The following is a 19,990-nucleotide window of genomic DNA, read 5'->3' on the forward strand; positions in this document are numbered from 1 at the left end:
GTTAAAAAAAATCAATGCAGAATACGTTTTAATGCGTCGAGTAGACAAATTCTCCATCTGGGCCCATCATTTCCACTCTGGAATTGGCCTGACAGCTTTTTTTGTTTGTACGAAGGTATCCGTAACCTCTTAAGTGTGGCAGTTCCACTGCAAATTCAAAGCTATTGGGGAGAATGACACAACAGGCTTTCACGGTTAGTGCAGCAAGTTAGCATTGCTAAACCTGTATTTATTTTTAGCTTCCAGGCATGGCAACAGAAATCCAGAGGAAGCAAATACATATTTGTCATGTGTAATGTTGAGTCTGCCCTTGAATTCTACTATTATAACCACTCTATCTGTATATCTCACAGTAGCTCATGCATGAACTGGCCATAAGCAGGACCTCCCACAATAAAAGAATAAACTATCAATTGTGTTTTTGTACAGGGCTGTTTTTGGACTAAAGGGTTGTGACCACGACACAGAACCAATAAAACGTCTTATCTCGGACACTCAAAGGGCCTGTTGGGCGCTGGTGTTAACGAGGCCAGGGATAAACAGCACAGCTGCCTCCTTTCGCACCGCATTCTGTGGGGTCCGTCTATTCACCCACACTCACACTCTTGTCATGGATTTTATTGGACAGTTGAACTACTGTTGTAATGTTAAAGGCTGTACTTACCGAACCCCTTTCCCATTTCTTTTCATTTTTACACACACACACACACACACACACACTCCCTCCCTCTCTTCCTCCCTCGGTCTCTCTCACACACATTGCTGCCCTCCCTCCATCTGGGTATCATTACTCTCCAGACGTTTTGTTGGCTCCCCCAGTGAAAGGAGTGATGCCCCCTCACCAAGAGCAGGGTCCTGGGCGGGGCGGTGCGGGGCACACAGCTCCCCACTGGCACACTGCCTCGCAGCAGAGGCAGGGGGCGTTTAGAAGTTGACCAAGATGCATCACCATTTGCCGGTTGATTGATAACAGTCTGCTCTGTATCTCATCTCTTTGGTCCTGACCTGTCTGTCTGTCTGTCTGTCTGTCTGTCTGTCTGTCTGTCTGTCTGTCTGTCTGTCTGTCTGCAGAGGCTGCTGTTTTGCTTCCATCCAGACTACGAAATGTAGTTTTCTTTCTGTTTCCAGCTTTGGGTTACGTGCTTTAGGTGTTGGAAGAGAATTATATTAAAATGTGTTTTCTGTGGGAACATGACTGATCCTTGGCTGTTGTTTCCTTGGCTGTTAAGTTTTGCATTTTATTATATTTCGACCACTGTGGAAGTGGTGAGAGGACAACAGCCTAGGTTTATATTCTGATTCTGATTTGGTCTATAGGCCTATTTACTTTTAATTGAACTGCCAGTCAAATTGATTTTATAATGGTCAACTACCCAACATTCCGTTTGCAGTACAGTTCTGTGGTAGTGCTCAATGTATGCATGCATGGCTGTTCAGACCACTGTTACTTCTCTCAGAGGAAGACAACATGACCATCTCTGGCAGTCTGACTTCTCATGACCTTATTTACCCCAGTCCCTTATTCATTATTTTGGGAGCGTTGATATTTCGGCCCAAAGCTATTAGCAGGTGCCTGCGTCAGTGAGGTCGTTTGAGTTTATAAACACAATATGCAACTCAAACCTGTGATAAAAACAGCAGGCTGCACTTTAAAATCGGTACAACTCCCTCTACTGGCGGTTTGCTGAACCTCGCACCCACCTCCCCCCGTCATCTGCCCCACTCCATTTAAGCCCTGCATTGAGTGCGGTTCAGAAAATGAAAAATGATCTTCCGTTAGACAACGAGAGGGTGTATCGAGCTTGGCCTTATTTCTGAATGTAAAGCTCCGCGCAAGTCAACAAGCAGGGGCGAGTACAAACAACCGTGCTCCGTTCACATTATTCGCCCAAACGATTTCCTTTCATGAGGCAGAAATCAGATATCTCCAGCTGCCACTTCCATTAGGTGATGGAACAGGGAGAATCTTCAGCCAGCAGCTATGTGTTGTCGGCTTTTAGGCTACAACTTCAACTCTGTAGGACAGAACTAGACTATCATTTTTGTCATCAGCATTAAAGCGATACGTTTGATTGTTTATTTTCTACTATCCGATAAACGGAAACGCACTGTATTTCCAGCAGAGCTGTTCTGCCTGTAGAACGTTAGTCTTGTAATATTTTAATTAGGCCTACACTTTGCTTGAAAAACTTAACCACATACTCTATAAGGCATTGCTTTATTTCCCCTCAAGTGTATTTGTTTAGATACAGAGCGGCACTTGATATGAACATTGTCCAACCGCATTCAACCTAATCTTAGTCTGCTGGTCCTTGCACGAAATTGGTTGTATGCTCACAAATCAACACCGCTCTAATGATTGTCTAGCCCCTCGGCCCCTCCTCACGTTAGATTTCACCACAGTCTTCGCCGGTCCTTGCGGAAAGCCGGAGACCACGAGAGAGGGAGTCCGTCACGGGGACTGACATATGCTCGAGCAAATCGCTGTAACCTCCCTTCATAGCCATTGCCTGTCGCTCGCATCTGGCTGCCTTTAGTGTGTTGGTGAATATGTATTTGAGAATGTGGTTTATGCGCGCAGTAGCTGCTCATATCTAAAAGGGATCCTCCTCTAGTCCAGTTTGTCGACCGGAGCGGACAGGAACACTGAAGAACCAAAAACCCTGTAGCAATCAGAAGGATTTGGCTCTAGACGTCTCCAATAACTGTCGGATTAAAGACGCTCTCCTTGGACCATAAAGTCTTGGACAATGTTTCTCGTTCAGTATACAGGTAATGTTGCAACTCTTGCTGTGTAATGCCAGTGTATTTGAGTGCCTCTTTTGTCTGCCGCCCGTCTCTAGCCGGTCATACAGTAGCTATACGGAGTAACGGTGTGAATTTGGAAATTAATTAGAGCTAGATCGTTGCTAGAATTCAGAACATGGAATAATTAGCTAATTGCAGTTGCCATTGTCACCAGTCTTTTGTTTACAAGCGATGTCATCTTGATATAGAAACATTCAATCCGTCAGATCCTATACCGTGGCTACTGTAGCTTTGAAATCGGCCACGGATCGACTTCATATTTAATTTTATAACCTACACACAGGTTTCAGTTATTTTGAGTTTGACAACCGGAAGGGCTGTAAGTCTATGTTAACCGCAGGCGACTTCTGATGGCCATTGCAGACATGGTTTAACTTCATGATTACCAAGTTTGAATGTCGGCCAAACGTGCAGTGCTCTTAGGAGTGGATCTCTGCTTTGGCCCAATGGTAATTTCTTGGCTTTTACCTGATCGCAAATGACAGGCTGCACTTAAGAGAGTGCTCCTGACATCATTTATGTTTCGACTTGACGTTCCAAAAACGGGACATAAAATAATTATGCATTGCGTGTTGTTTTCCATCTCGCCAGAAATCACTAAACCAGTCGATGGAACTTCAATCCATCATGTTCAACTCGTGAATGAAACGGGGAGGACTTGTTAAACGTCCCAGTAGGGTAATTGAATCCGCTCCGGAGTGCTGTCATTGATGGACGCATCTCTCAATTTAATGTCAGCCTATAACGCAGTCTTGCATGAATCATGTTAAAACAATTCCAGTGCTCAGTTCCAGTGCTTGGTCTTCAATTCCAGCACGCATACTGACCCTTACAGACGTTGACCTTACTTGGTGGTGGTACATCTCTGTCTTTTCACTGCAGTCATTGCCCAGCTTGAATTCCCTTAGCCTAATTAGTTAGGATTATTGTCAGTGCATTGAACAGTGGTTGGCAAAGAGCTGGAGATGCTTGTATGGTCCGGTTAGAAATGCTAGCTTGTCCAGTGGCTCACACCCTTCCCTGTAAAATATGTTTGTATTATAACTTGTTTGAAGGCCTGTCTTTTCCATGGAGTATGAGTCTTAACAATAATGTCTTTCGTCGTGAACAGTGTTTGTCCAGTGTTAAATTAAACCCCTGGACTCAGACTTTTGATTGACCCTGAAATCACAATAATCTTCCTGAATCTCATATTCTGTGTAGTTAGACGAACGATTGTATCAAAGTGAATTTCATTCTCCGTAGTTATTATTATCCTCCTCAAATCACGTTCAACATGTGTCCTTGATGCCCTTCATGATTCGCGGACGGTGTTCATCGTTTGTTGCTTGTTTTTGCATTCTTGCCAGATGATTGCTGCCAGTTATAGCACGCTTATGACAGTCACTGTCTTTAATCAAGGAAATAATGTATGAAGCACTGCTTGCATCATGATTTAGTGTTGCTCTTTCCCCTTAGCTTATGAACTCCCACGGCTGTTTTAAGCTTCAGGGAATGTTATGAGGTTTAATGCTTGGCCCATCATTAACAAGTACTTTAAAGTTTGAGCCATCCCTGAAGAAGATTTGGTCTGTTTTTAAAATGAAAAAAAAAAAAAAAAAAAACTGTGTCATTCACTTCCAAGCTGTTGTTTTTGTTGTGGTTATCTGTCCTTTTATCTCTTTTCATCATTTTCCTTCTCCCTCTACTTCTTAAAAGGCTGTGTGCCAACAATGGTGACAGAAGGCCATGCTTGATGATTTTAACCCCACCCTTGCACACACACACACACACACACACTCTTCTGTCTCTCTCTCTCTCCTCCCCCTGTCTCTCTCTCTCTCTCTCACTCTGTCTCTCCTCCTCTTTTGCTTCTATGGCCAGGGGCTCCCAGCATCTGCGCATCCGTCTGAGTGAATCTTTTCTGACTGCTCACCCTGAACTCATGTGAAGAAGAAGAGATGTGTGGTCAGTGTCTAGCACTGCTTAAAAAGAGTGCATTTTAATACTACAATAAAAAAATAAGTTGCACCAACCAGGAATATGATCTGTCAATGACGCATCATTTTTGGGGCCATTTTTTGGTTTCCCCCTCAGGGATTACTCTTGAAATACACTGTTGTAGCCTAATGGCAGATGCTGTGTTAAGTTTGTAAAGACTCTATTCAAACCTAAAGTAGTAGCATGTCAAACATGGTCCAGTTCCTGGGACAAAAGCATTCAGTGGAATGGGAGCATTGGGAATGCTTCTCCAGTCAATGCTTAGCAGTAGTGTTTATTTTATTTTACATTTTGTAATAAATAATGCACATTGACATACTTGCAAGTGCTGCTTTTTTGTAAACGTTGCACAGCTGCTTCTAGTCTTATTCTTTACAATGTTTACAGTATGTAAAACTATGATAGCCTTGCTAGAGATGTTTTCCTTTGTTGATATTGCCATATGGTCCTAGTTACTTAGGAACGGCGTATCATTTTAAATAAAGACAATTATTTTTTAAATCATATTTTGTCTTGAGTTCATGTAGACATGCAAGACATCTATTAAAATCATGAATCATCCATAGCCCTAAAAATAATTAACCCTGGGATACAAACTAAGGGATACAAACAGTGGCGCACACGATGCCTATAAATCAAACAAACACACAAAACATCACACGTCAATGCCTAGTGTCCCGTCGTCTCTGATCTGCTTTAAACACGCTCACAAATACATAGCTTGTTTTAAAATCACCCATACATAGTACAAGGCCCATGAAAACTCACCCAGCTTCACCCAGCCTCACTCCACACGTCTCCAAGGTATCAAACGCTACAGCACTCGCGTCAACGTAATATCCTTAAAGACATGTGTATAAAAGTTAATAAAGAAGCGTGTCCTACCTTGGATCTTCCACACACACACACACACTTTCAATCACGCTGGATGTAGCTTTCATGAACTCACGCACACCAAAGGCAAAAGGCAGCTCTGCTGATAGCTTCTCTGCTGGGGCTATATCCAGGGGCCGGTATTTCAAAACTTGTAATCCAGATCAGAATGATCCGGATAACCAAATCCCCCTGTTCTCATCCACGGATCAACCTGATCTATCCCGGTATTTCAAAACTTTGCCAGATTGGATCAGAGTGATCCCGATACCAGCAGATTGGGATGTCCAAATCCGTCCCGCCCCCTGGATCACAGACAGGAAACAGGAAATGGAGCGAAGATTTGAGCAGAAACAGGAGAGCTAACACAATTATTGTCTCTAAATTAAAGTATAATCTTGGTCAGTGTTGATGCGTCCTTAGACTAGATGAAGGGCAATCATTATATTGAGTTAACTAATTACGTAAATCATCACAAAGTTGAAAGAAGAGCTCGGCAATCTCTAATTAAGCAGAGTTCGCGCTAATGCGAGCTAACGCTGCTCCATTGACTCCTGTGTTAAGGAGCTAACAAGCTAGTAAATAGGCTAGCGTCTGTATGTCGCGGTCCACAGACCAGATTTGAATGCATCCACTCGCAAGGCATTGCGTGTAGATTTTAAATGTGTTGTACATATCTTTTATGAAACAGTTGTCAACAAAAGGGACAGCCCTAAAACCTTAATATTAGTTTTTCTTTTCAGATGTCTGTGGGAAGAGAAGACATTAACACAGACCTGCTCCAATTGGCATAACCTTTTGAGTTTTGGCTATGAAAATTAAGTGTGTGTGCTGAATGCATGTTAATAAATACATTTGACTGATTTCAGTGGATTCTTTTATAGGTATAACTTAACAAAAAACTGTTACTTAAATAAGGCATTCATATTCAAACTTTCGCTTTTTTGAAAAAGAAAGGAAAGTGCAAAGAAAATAAACATTGATCAAACATCAGTGAATTATCAAACAAATAACTTTTGGAGCAGTTACACCTAAACTGTTCAAACCTTTACATGTAATCTCCCTCAAATCCACCTCTGAGGTGGGATCAGGGTGATCCTGATTTTAAGGATCAAACTGATCCAGATTTCCCACTTAAATTTTGAAATACTCAACAGCAATGTTTAATCCAGATCAAAGGCAGGATTGGATTCCCAAATCTGAATCTGAATCTTCAGGATCAGATTTGCTTTGAAATACCCGTTTTTAGGATCTGATCAGGATTTAATCCAATCCAGGAGGATTAATCCTGTTGGATCATTTTGAAATACCGGCCCCAGGTGCACCAATTAGCGTGTCTCCCCCTTGACCCTAACCCGTCACCAGTAGGACACCCACGATACGTCACTATCGCAGACACACCTCCACTATGCCACAGTATGCCTCAAACAAAATAACTAATTAGGCAGATGATGTTTAAAAAGGTGAGTTATAAACACTTTTTAAATGTACCAAGGTTTTCACTGGCATTGACAGCACTTAATACTAAGGCTTAGCCTTTTGCAGTATCAGAACTGTGTTATACAATGCACTTACTGCTGTGAAATCTCCGTATGTGAGAATGCCGCAGAGTATTAACAAAATGAAAGAGCTGAGGTATCTTATTGTCTATAATCCAGCACTCCATGCCTCTTTGTGCATGGTTTTCTTTTACTATTTCGTCTTTGAACTCAACTCATCTGATGCGAAGTCGGGTTTGAAAATGGACGTCTTCTGAGCACCTCGTACTGAAAGGCTTCTGCGTCTGCCTGTTTGATGGCTCAGATTGGCCTGGACCCTTTTCTCTTTATTCTCAATGAATGCATTAATTGAGCAGAAAGTCACAAAGGCCTGCTGACCTTGTGTGTCTCCCGCCTACAGTGGACTCATGCTAATTGAAAGCCACAGTTGCCCGCACTGAGCCGCCGCTCGCAGGACTGATAATTGATGCTAGCAGAAACTGTGCTCCATCCCTGATAACGAGGAGCAGGATTGCTTTGTGTCCTGCTGGGGAAGAGATGCCTGAAGGCTATTTTTATTCATAGCATTGGTTATCATTTTCTAACCACTGCTAGTCCAAAAGAGGCCATTTTAACAATAGAATTTAAAGACCAGTATTTATATATATATATATATATATATATATATATATATATATATATATATATATATATATATATATATATATATATATAAATATATTTATATATAAATATATTTATATATACAGCCGCGGAAAAAAATAAGAGACCACTTCGAAATTATCAGTTTTTCTGGTTTTACTATTTATTGGTATGTGTTTGAGTAAAATTAACATTTTTGTTTCATTCTATAAACAACTGACAACATTTCTACCAAATTTCAAATACAAATATTGTAATTTAGAGCATTTATTTGCAGAAAATTGACAATTGGTCAAAATAACAAAAAATATGCAGAGTTTCCAGATCTCGAATAATGCAAAGAAAACAAGCTCGTATTCATTTTTAAACAACACAATACTAATGTTTTAACTTAAGAAGATTTCAGAAATCAATATTTGGTGGAATAACCTTGATTTACAATCAGAGCTTTAATGTGTCTTGGCATGCTCTCCACCAGTCTTTCACATTGCCGTTGGTTGACTTTATACTACTCCTGGCGCAAAAATGTAAGCAGCTCGACTTTGTTTGATGGTTTATGACCTTCCATCTTCCTCTTGATCACATTCCACCGCTTTTAAATGGGATTCAGGTCTGGAGATTGGGCTAGCCATGACAGGGTTCTGATGTGGTGGTCCTTCATCAACAACTTCACTGACCTGGCTGTGTGGCATGGAGCATTGTCTGCTGGAAAAAAAGACTCTGAGGAGTTGGGGAACATTGTCAAAGAAAAAGGAAGCAAGGTTTCTTCCAGGAAAACTTTGTACCTCGTTTGATTCATGCGTCCTTCATAAAGACAAATCTGCCCAATTCCAGCCTTGCTAAAGCACCCCCAGATAATCACCGAGCCTCCACCAAATTTCACAGTAGGTGCAAGACTCTGTGGCTTGTAGGCCTCTCCAGGTCTCCGTCTAACCATCAGATGACCATGTGTTGGGCAAAGCTGAAAATTGGAGAAAAGAGAAGATGAACTTAGAAGATGACCTCCAGTCCGCTTTGGTTCAATCCTTATGGTCTTTTACTAACCTCAGCCAGGCAAAGTACAACGTTGTCCTGGAAGAAAAACTTGCTTCCTTTTGCTCTGACAATGTTCCCCAACTCTGAGGATAGTTTTTTTCAGCAGGGCAATGCTCCATGCCACACAGCCAGGCCAGTAAAGGTGTGGATGAAGGACCACCAGATCAGGAACCCGTCATGGCCAGCCAATTCCCAGACCTGAATCCTAGTAAAAACCTCTGAAATGTGATCAAGAGGAAGATGGATGGTCACAAGACATGAAAAGAAGCCGAGCTGCTTGAATTTTTGCGCCAGGAGTAGCATAAAGTAACCCAACGGCAATGTGAAAGACTGGTGGAGAGCCTGCCAAAACACATGAAAGCTGTGATTGTAAATCAAGGTTATTCCACCAAATATTGATTTCTGAACTCATCCTAAGTTAAAGCATTATTATTGTGTAGTTTAAAAATGAATACGAACTTGTTTTCTTTGCATTATTCGAGATCTGAAAACACTGCATCTTTGTTGCTATTTTAACCAATTGTCATACCCCACCAGAATCTAAACACGTGTCTACAAATTACTAGTAATAGTCATCCAAACGTCCTTAGTGACCAAATGTGGACATCCCCTAATGCAGACTTCATCAGTGGTTCTCTCCGAGTGTGCCCTGTGAAGGCATAAGCTGAGGGAGCTGTCCTCACGTCCCTTTCAAATGTCTTTTCCTGTTATGATTCTCTCCTCCTCAACCTCCTCCTCCTCGTCGTGATTAGTGACATTTAAAGAGAAAGCGATGCACAACAAGGACATTTGGGATTCCCCGGCCTGTGTCACTATAATGACAACAGCAGCACTTCTTCTCTAAGCCAAGCCAAACACAAACCCTCTGATGACAAAAACATGTGCAAGATATTTGTATTGCTTTAGTTAGGGATGGGCCCCATCCATTTGCGTTTGATATTCAACATGGACTGTCCTTGAGCTCTCTTTTCTTGAAAGGTGCCAAAGCGTGCTGCCTAACCGTTTCCTTGTTCTCTCCCCCATCTGTTGGGCTGATGTGGAAGATGTCGCCCGTACAAATCCATGAAGAGTTACTATTTTCAATCCTCTCATACACCTCCTGTTTTAAAAATATATATATAATCTTTTTTTTCCTCCTCTGGTGTGTGTGCAATGCTTCAGACCCTTTGCGATGTCGCGATCGCACCAGTTCACCCGAATTCAACGATTACCCGCGAAGTCAGCGCGACTTTGCAATTTTAACACATCACTGCAACTTTCCCGCAAATTTGACAAATCACTGTCGTCTCCCACAACTTTCTCCTGCCCTGTGGACACGGTGCAGACACTAGCAGAGTTCTAATCCGTTGTAAACAATGAGCATGGCTACACCAGGCATGGAAATTAAACGCAGCCCATGTCCACTGAAGATTCAGAAATAGATCTGGCTTACATTTTTTATAATTTTCTTCAAGGTGTGCGTGACCCTTTTTACATAGTCTGGTTATAGATCTATGAAAATGAACATTATTTATTTTGCTGTGTATAATGAATAAAGCAATACATCTGATTATTTCCCAAACCCTCAAGAGCTGTTGCCGTGGAGATTTAACATTACTTTGGGATTGAAGATAAGGTAGCAGCTAGTGTAGAAGAATGGATTACTTGAAATGGTAAGATTTACATTTATATATGAAATTGAACAACATAAACACCTATACGGATAAAATAAATCAACAAAACAGATTGATAAGCAAAGAATGAGAATGGCAGAAACGGAGGGAGGACGTCAGGCGAGGAAACAAATCACAGTGACACAGGCTGTTTTTTTTCCGTTTTATGCGAAGGCTGAGATATTCATAACATTTTATTCAGTCTTACTTGTGGTCCTTTTGTAATACCAACAGGTGAACTTCGTTGTGGATAAGTAAATCCTATGTACTGTTCCCCCTACGTGTTTAGCATAACGTAGCATAACTAGCTATGTTTAAGCAATATAGTACGAGTGGGAGTGGGGTAGGTAAGGGATAATCCCATGGGTGGTGTTCGGCCGTATCCACCGAGGCCGGAGGCCGAGTGGCGTAGGCAACAACACCCGTGGGATTATCCCTTACCTACCCCACTCCCACGAGTGCTATATTGCTTTTATAAAAAAATTCTACAGTCAACAAATTAACATTTCAACACGAAGTTATTGCTTAAAAACAGTTTATTTCGCCATTGTTTCTCCAAAACAAAAAATAGTTCCATTGTCAACGTCTTGGTTTGTAATTATAACAATTTTGAATAAACGGTTATCATCAATGCGCTAAAGAATGTTTCATCACGGACTGATTTATTATTAGCTGTGAAAAGTCAGAGTTGGTATGTTGACGGATAATCCAACTAATGGAACGTCTCTCGTCCAATCAGAAACAGCTAAATAACGCGAAAGAACCAAATTGTTTTGGGGGGGACTGAATGCTTGTTGTTTTAATCCTCTTCTATAAAAGTATATGCTTGGGCACAAAACCCATCTTGTTGGGATTGATTGTTTGGCCAGCCGATTGAAGGCGAGGGCCAGTCCATTCCAGGTGAACGACTCGCCAGATAACAGGTTGTCCTTTTTCTTGTAATTTCCTCTGATTGGATTCTGTCTTTCAGGTGTGTGTGCGTGCGTGTGGGTGACAGGGTGTCGTTTTTTTTTTCTCTCTTTTCTTTATCTTCTTTTTTCCTCACCGTGTTCACCTCTGAGTATGTGTCTGTTTGATGGGAGAAGGAGCTGAGAGGCTTGCAGCGGCCTGGAGGGCTTTTAGGCTCCTCTGTGTGGTTGGAGGTTCAAGTGGCTGTGACGGATGAATGGCACCTGCGGAGGGAAACTCGCTCGGACAGCCTGGGTTTCTGAATACCCCCGCCAGCCCAAACATGGTTTAGTAACACTGAAAGCAGGAGAGCACAATGGCTGGAAAGGCTCTGGACCTGGCTGTGATAGATAATCACACCAATTCAGGCCGACTGAAGCATGCACTGCGCACTCTTACAAGCTATCTCTCCTCCTTTTTTCTCTCTCTCCACCTTTCTCTTTTCTCCCTGTTTGCTTCTCTTTACCTCTCTTTCTCCCTTCTCATTGCCCCTTTTACTCCCCTACCTCCTTTCTCACACTCACACTCACACACACACACTCACTCACACTCATACACACACACACCCTCACGCACACACTCACACGCACACACGCAGGAAGTGGTGAATGAAAAAGACGAAAGCTCGATCTGGGTCTGCTCTACACACTGGGGCTTTCGCCACCACACTCCGAATGTTTATTTTAACCCCTTCTGTATCGAGCTTTGCACCCTGGTATTAGGATTGGAGTGATCCCTCAACATCTTACGGATCAGTCACACCATTCGCCTTAGGTGTCTAATTTAAACCCTGGGGGCTTATCTTGAGCCGACTCTTCCGTGGATATAGGCCTATCTATCTGTCTTCCGCAAGGCAGTGGCATGGCAACTGTAGAACGCAGAACTCCCTTCATTTACGCTCTGGCCAGTCACCATAGAGCTCAGCAGTTGTCGAACGGACAGACACGGATGGGAAGGTAGGGAGTGTGGCAGAGAGATGGTGAGAATGATGAAATGGGATGGAACAGGAGAGGTGAAGGAGACCGAGGACAGAGGGGGAATAGAAGAGAGAACAGGCCAGGAAGCAGTGAGAGTGAGTGGAAACAGGAGCCAGAGGAAAAGAGGGGGAGGGACGAAGCTTGAGTCTCTTGTGCGAGATGGTGGCAGTAATATTGTATATCACTTTTGGTGCACACCGGCCTCCCCCCAGAGATAAAGTGAACGTGAGTTTTTGTTGTTGCTTTGGCTTTTTTTCCCCGCTCTCCCCTCCCTCCCGACCCTGCCAGGAAAAACAATTGGAAGTAGCACAGCACATGCTATGATGGATCACCCTAGGGGCGCAGGACACTACATCTTAAAGCTATGCCGGTGTCCGCTGCTCCCACAGCCCAGAACGCTCCAGAAAGCAGCCTGGGCTTCGTCACAGATAATGGGAAAGATCACTCCATTTTTTTCACATTGGATAATAAATCTGTGGTGCAATTTTTGTTTCGAGAAATACTAGCCTACTTTTGGCTCACTGGAATGATGTATTCTTTTTCATTTTAGCTTACCCCTGCAAATTCCTCATCCTCTTATGCTTTTGTGTTTAGATCTTCTAATTGTTTGCACTGACTGCTTCTTGCTGTAATAGTTCTGACCCAGGTACAATGCAGATGGGGAGAGGGAAACTTTTTTGACCTTGAGAAGTCTTTTGAAGCTTTGTGTAGACAGTAATGGCTGGAAGCTATGTCTGTTATTCCCAGCGGATCTATTAAATGATTTATGAGTTAACAGGCGGTGCTAATACTTTTGTCTCCCTGCATAAATCTCCAAAAAGATGCAAAGACGTCCAGAAACACCCATGGCTCCTTCAGAAAACTGTCCCAAATCTGAGTATGTATTCAGTGCATTCACATGGCTCTCCCAGCCTCTTTGATGAAATAGAGAGATTTATAAATAAATAAACATGTCAAAATCAAAAGAAGGACCTCTTGTTCGTGGACCCAATCTTCAGACGCGTCATGGCGTTGGATGAAAGTTGTTTATCTCAGGGTTGTTGGGGAGCTCCTGTGTGCCATCCATTGGGACCTTGAGCAAATGTTTTTGCCCACCTTGATCCCTCTTTTCCCAGAATTGAAAGACTTATACCTGTCTCTCTGTGTGTCTGTTTGCGCCCGTGGGCATGTGTGTGTGTTGGCCTGCGCTGGTCGTTCTTAGATCTTTGGCCTGACAGAAAAGAGAATCCAGAGGGTGCTCTCGGTCAATCCAGGTTCCAGTAATTTTCCATCCCCAGCAGCGGGGGGGTGGATGGTGGATCTTGTCCTTAGCCGTTCACATTAGGGAGCTGCTGTAAACACCCCAGACCAGTGAAAGACCCCCTCTGTGCCTAGCCTTTCATGAGGAATGAGCTCCCCCCTCCAACCAACAGCACCACCTCCCTTCCAACGCAAGTCAAGAGCAAATGTGAACGTGTTCTTCTGCTGATGCATGAAGAGTGTAGTGTGTGAGGTGGGAGGCGTATGGATGTCAAAGGGAGGATTGTACCTGCTTGTTTACTGCTCGACAGACGGGGGCAGGGGTGTAGGGGTGGGGAAAGATGCTGGCCTGCCACAGACTCCTGCGGTTTCAAAAAGCGTGGCTGCACCACTTTTAGTTCAGCAGTTTTTACCAACAAAAATCGTTTGGCTTGCATGTCTTTCTGTGTGCGTTTGAGTGAGTGTTAACGTGTGCGTGCGTGCGTGCGTGCGTGCGTGCGTGCGTGCGTGCGTGCGTGTATGTGTGAGAACATTCATATGTCTATTTCCTTATGCTCTCTCCTCTTGCACCCAAACAGATGAGGTCTAGCTTTCATACACTATTGACACAATAGGGGCGTTACTTGAAGAGGAGGGAGGGCAAGAGGGGGAGAAAGAAAGATGACGTTCATTCTGCCCCCCACTTTATTGCTATATCTATTTTTACCGCAGGAATGCTGCTGGAGTAAGACGGATGTGTAAATCACTGTCCTCACACCCCAAGAGGGGTGGCAAGAGGAGCTTGTCCTGGGACCAGGGCGTAAGCTCCTCGTTTGACCTCAGCGTCATGTTTCTTGGCCGCCGCTCAAATCCATATTTGACATGTTTGTTATGTTTGAGTCGCTGTGCATGCTATACATCACTCTAAAAGAGCAATAAACTGAGACATGTTAAACCCCTTTGGAAAGGGTTTATGTGATCCCTCATAAACATAAAGCTCATTGTTGCCACGTGGAGTAATTTATGCACAGGGAGACCTATCATTTACACCTAAATGTATGTTTGTTCTACTTGTGAGTCATTAAATCACACCATTCTCCTTCAGGACTTTCATTCACACAATTATAGGCTTTCCTCAAGGGTTGTTGTCAAACATTGGGAGAAAACACAGCTGTTCAAGACTATAGCTGCTTTTCAGGAGGCTCTTGCACATCAAGGCTCCAGGAGAATATGTTGGGTGATAGTATTGGCTGAAGAAGGCACACGCAGCCAAGAGCTGAGTACATTGAAATAAGACCGCTGCGCCTTCTGTCTCCTGGTTCGAGGACACGCAAAAGAAAACAAAGAATGCAGAATGATCTAGTTGTGTCTTTGTGCCTCGGAGGGAAGGGAGGTTGCTTTAGAGAAGGGCAGCAGTATTTGGAAGTTGGGAGGAAGAGGAGGTGGGGGGGAGAGAGCGAGTGCAAACAGTGAAATCAAAATGGCATAAAGGAAAAATTCCGGCTGAATACGGTGGAGCCCCCCATCGCTCCTGTCAGAGCTAATCTCTTCTGGTTCCTCCCATGCGTACTGAGGAGGCAGTGCTGCAGGCCTTGCCAGATTTTCATCCACGTTCACGTCTCGGGTACCTCTTCCTCCAAGCTTGTGCACGCAGTGGAGGAATGCTCTATAGCCCCACCCCACCTCCACCCTCCACTCTTTTCTCCCCCTGGCTGTCGAAACACAAAGGTCTTCTGCAGTGCATGTGCGTGATGCTAATATGTTTCTTCCGCTCGGATTAAAAGACAAATGGATGGGTTACGTCACTGGTCTCTGGAGGAGCTGACAGCATCCACATTTGCGCTCACTTGGTGGGGTGTCTGTGAGGAGTAGAGGGGGTTGCCTGTGAGGCATCATGTTGGCTTGAGTGATCAGCACACAGGTTCATGGTTCCCTCGTTTCTCTCTTTGATCCTTCCCACAATTCCTGGAAAACCAGTAATTCTGTTGTACGTTTCTGCCTTCATAGAAACGGCCTTTAATGGGCTCCGTTGCAGTTGTTGGAAGGTGGTGGTTGCTAAGCACAGTCTTTATGTTATCCTGCGTTTTGTTTTCTAGAGAGTATTATTCCCTGTAGCGCTGTTCAGGCCCCAAAGGTTCCAGTGTGACTGAGTCGTGAAACACACCTGTTGCTCTGTGACCTGATGGGCCACCAGGCTCTCGTACATAAACACACAAACTCCAGGTTTGCACAGACTCTTGTGGTTTTATGGTTTGCATATCTGTGGTCTGACAGCCTCTTCTTTTGCCACTACACCTCATAAACTCCCCAGCTCCACTTCTATGACCACCCCCCACCCACCCCCCGATGTGGTCCCTGTGGATAACACGCCTGTCAGCAGCCTGTCAGCCCCTCTCCTGGTGCCCTCTCAGCGTCCTCACCACACTGCTGACTGAGGGGATCTGCCTCGCCTCGCCTCCCGCTGGGCCGGACCTCCTGAAGGCCCTGCAGCCACAGCGTCTATGCTGGTGCAAACCTCCACACACACACACACACATACAGCAGCCACAGCATCTATGATGGTTCAAACCTCCACACACACACACATACAGCAGCCACAGCGTCTATGCTGGTGCAAACCTCCACACACACACACACATACATAGAGCAGCCACAGCGTCTATGCTGGTGCAAACCTCCACACACACACACTCACACACACATACAGCAGCCACAGCGTCTATGCTGGTCAGACCTCCACGCACACACACACACATACATGCCAGGCCCAAAGCAGGATGTGGTTCTTTAAAGTCCGCCCCTCTTTCACGGTCCCTCATGGTTTCTCTGCCACAGTGACAGCTCAGTACCAGCTTACGCAGTCCTCCATCTTTGAGGACATCTTTCCCTCTTCTGGCATCTCCATCTCCATCCCCAACACCCAGCCTCTCCCCTTTGGCGAGGTGACAGGCCCTCTGAAACATCTCTGAGCTGAGCCTCAGATCTGGAGAACTTCTCATCCTTCTCCTTCTCTGCCTGCCCTTTTCTTCCTTGCCTCCCCCCACCCTCCTCTCCTGTGCCTGCCTGCCTGCATGCCTGCTCCTTCTCCTCTGCGTCGACATTTGATCTGCTGTTTTTGATCAGCTTTTTATCGCCCTTCCCCAGAGGGCCAGGTGTAGGGGAGGGGAATGAGAATGGCAGAAGAGGAGGATGAAGAGGGAGAGAGGGAGGGAGGTGTTCAGAGGAGAAGGGGCTGGGAGGGTGCACTTCTGCTGTTGCTCTCCAAGTGGAGGTCAAAGCCTTGGGGACAGGCATCAAGCACAGAAACGGGGACGAGCGCTGTGCGTACACCTCTGGGACAGATGCTGACAACAGCTGACTTAACATCACGCCACTGAACACCGCCATTACACTTGGCTGGGTGGAGGTGGGGGGTAATTGGATCCATAAATCAGTGTGTGGGTACAGGTTTATAGTGGAGCCCTGCCTTTATAGTGCCATATTTCACCGCCCGTGGGGAGCCCTGTTACAGGCGGTTTTTGACGCAGTGGGTGGCAGCAGGCGGGCAGATGGGCAAACTGTATGGGTGAGCGGCCCCTGCTTACCTCGCCAGTTCACAAGGTTGCCAGTTTGAGAATGAAAAGTGATTATGTGCCGCACGGCTGCCAGAGGGTACAATCAATTAGCTCTGTTTGCCCCGTGTTCTCAGTAAGCTCAGCCCAATCTCAATCCAAAACTCTGGACTAAATAGAAACGGCTGCCTGGTTGTTTTGCCGGAAGGCGCTGTGGAACATATCACCTTATTTATGGGGCTGTCTGCAGCGTTATGGTGGTTGATTATAACCTGTCCTGCAACACTGCAGGCCTTGTTTACTGGAGGGGGAGGAATCTAGAGGTTTACCTGGAACCTGTGCTAATGGTGAGCTAACAGAGGTGAGGTTTCTCCTTCTCCCTCTCCCTCTCCCTCTCTCCCTCGCCCCCTCGCCCTCTCCTTCTCCCTCTCCCTCTCCCTCTCTCCCTCTCCCTCTCCCCCAGGACAGAGGGTTTCCACTGATGGTGTTGGCATTTGCCAGGGAGGAGGCAGAGGGAGATGTGCACAATGAGAGGTGCAGGGTAGCTTCTCATCCTGGAGATAATGCTCTGGCTGTGCAGGCCTGCTGCCCTGTTGACATAATGAAAATGTCAGGGACGGTAGCCTGGCTCTGTGGACAAGCGGAGGCCGTCTACAACCTCTTGTTCTCCTGTGCTTTCAACAGCCACAGCAGAGAAACTGGTGAATAGCATTACCTTTTGCACAAGGACAGGTTTAAAAAATAAATACAAACTGAACTTTCTCAAAGTCTCATTCTCTCACTTAAATCCTCTCTCTCTTTCTCGTGTTTATTTCTGACGTGTTCTCCCCTTATTCTGACTGGTTCTCCCTTAAGCTCACTGTATTGTGCAGTTGTCCACATAGCATTTTCTCCCTGAGTTGTGTTTATGTCAGCACAATATTGAATGTTCCGTCATTACTCTCTGCCAAGAGATATGTATCCTCAGGGGTCATGTAAAGGTCGCGCCAAAAAATAGAAGCGTGTGAGAAGAGGAAATTAAATGCATTTCCTTTTCAGTTTTTGAAAACGTTCCCTGTCTGACCCCGACCTTCTCTCTTTCTCTTTCTCTCTCTTCCCCCCTCTCTCTATCCCCTGTCACTCCCATCTCTCCATATTTACCCCTCTCTGCACCATACCCATTGTTTGTGTGAATGAGCTGAAGTGAAGATTAATTATTTTTTGCAAGTAAACAGGGCAACCATCGACAGCCTTGCTTATTTGCATCCCAGCGTGCTCCCATATGTTGTCTGAAATCTGTTATTCTTCTTGGCTTGTTAGAGCACCCCAGGGACCCGGCTGGTAAAGGCTGGGTTTGGGCCAGGCTCCAAGAGCTCCACATAGTGGCCTGAGGTAGCTGGACTCAACAGCTTGTCACGACCTCTTCATCCTCCCCTCTCATGTCCGTCCATCAGTCTCTTCTGCAGGCCTGCGTCTGGGAGTGAGTGCCTCTGCACCTCCAGTCAGATGGCAGAATAAACCACTGGAGCTCCGGGGTCATTTCTACTCTCAGTAATTAAAAGTTAGAGAAAAGGTGGACTAGGCTAGCTTGGCACTCCCTCGGCTCTTGTTTCATAAGTTAGTTATGTAAATTGATTCCCTGTTTCCATTTGATGCCTATTTGCCATTAACTGAAGGCAGCACTCTCTCCCCACTGTGCCTGGTGGAGGATCAGAGCTTTAGTCACTCTCCGCTGGCCTTAAGGCTGCTGTGTGTGGTGCCAGTCTCGCCAGGAGCAGCACTGACTCTAGCCTCTAAAGCAATTCAGCAGGCTAGCGTTCTGAGCTTCAATAGATAGCATCTGCTGCAAAAAGAACAGTTATTATTAAACTTGTCATGGACACGACAGGGAGGTCTGTCTTTGATCACATGGTGTTTGTTTCTTTTCAGTCTGTCTGAAGAACATTTCATTATTTATTGAGCTCATCCAGCCAAGAGTTTTTGTATATATTTATATATCTATCCACAGACATCAGTGTATTGTGTTTCTTAGGTGAAGAATGGAGTTTGATGTCTGCCTCACTGGCGACCCAACTTCAGGCGAGAGCTCTCACCTCACGGGCCATGTCTCATGTTTATCATCAGACACCGTCAGTGAATCAAGTCCCTCACCAGATGAATCTGCCACAGTGTCACAGACATGAAATATGTATAAGAGTGAGTGTGTGCGTGACACACACACACACACACACACACTCTCACACAATCTCACACACACACACACACACACACACACACACACTGTGTATTTATATTGAAGGGATAGTGGTATTTTTATCCATCTGTAAATCTCCTTCATGACAGTTGTAAGTCATCTTCATTGCAGCTGTACCTCAGATGCCACCTCTCATTAGATGAAGCCTAGCTGATTTGGCCCACGCTTCAATCCCATAAATTCTCGGTCCTGGAAGGTCGTAGTTAAGCCTGTACGGCGTGTGGTTTGGGTGTGTGTGTGTGTGTGTTGTGGGGGGTTGGGATTTGTCTTGGGGAATGGTTAATTACACAGGAGGTGTCCCTGGAGGAGCAGTGGGTGTCAGGGGCATAGCAGACTGACGGGTATGAGGGGCTGACGTGGCTCCCAGAGGCCACCTGAACCCCAGGGATTTGACAAATATCCAGACGCTGATGAAAACGTCGGTCAAAGGGATGCCGAGGGCTCACAGAGAGAATCTGGTCTCCGGTGTAATGCAAGAATAGGTCTCCATTGCCACACAGACACAGCCCTAGCACTAGGCTAGTGAGGTACCGGAGCAGAGGCTGAAAAAGAACTAGGCTCCATGATGACAGCC

General features: G+C 45.0%; 1 protein-coding gene across 6 annotated transcripts in view; it reads left to right on the top strand.

The window, feature by feature from the left end:
* LOC308367225 (ecto-NOX disulfide-thiol exchanger 2-like) overlaps positions 1-19,990 on the top strand; it is a 295,423-nt gene that overhangs the window by 85,036 nt on the left and 190,397 nt on the right. Inside the window, exon 1 of one of the 6 annotated variants that reach the window (XM_080841067.1) lies at positions 2,563-2,772. The exons of the other annotated variants lie outside the window; for them this stretch is intronic. Coding sequence (XP_080697193.1) covers positions 2,751-2,772 — 22 coding nt within the window. The 5' untranslated portion in view covers positions 2,563-2,750. Of the gene's footprint in view, positions 1-2,562; positions 2,773-19,990 lie in introns of those variants that run through there. 6 annotated transcript variants of the gene reach the window in all.

This window comes from Sprattus sprattus (genome assembly GCF_963457725.1).
Source record: "Sprattus sprattus genome assembly, chromosome: 6".
NCBI lineage: Eukaryota > Metazoa > Chordata > Actinopteri > Clupeiformes > Clupeidae > Sprattus > Sprattus sprattus.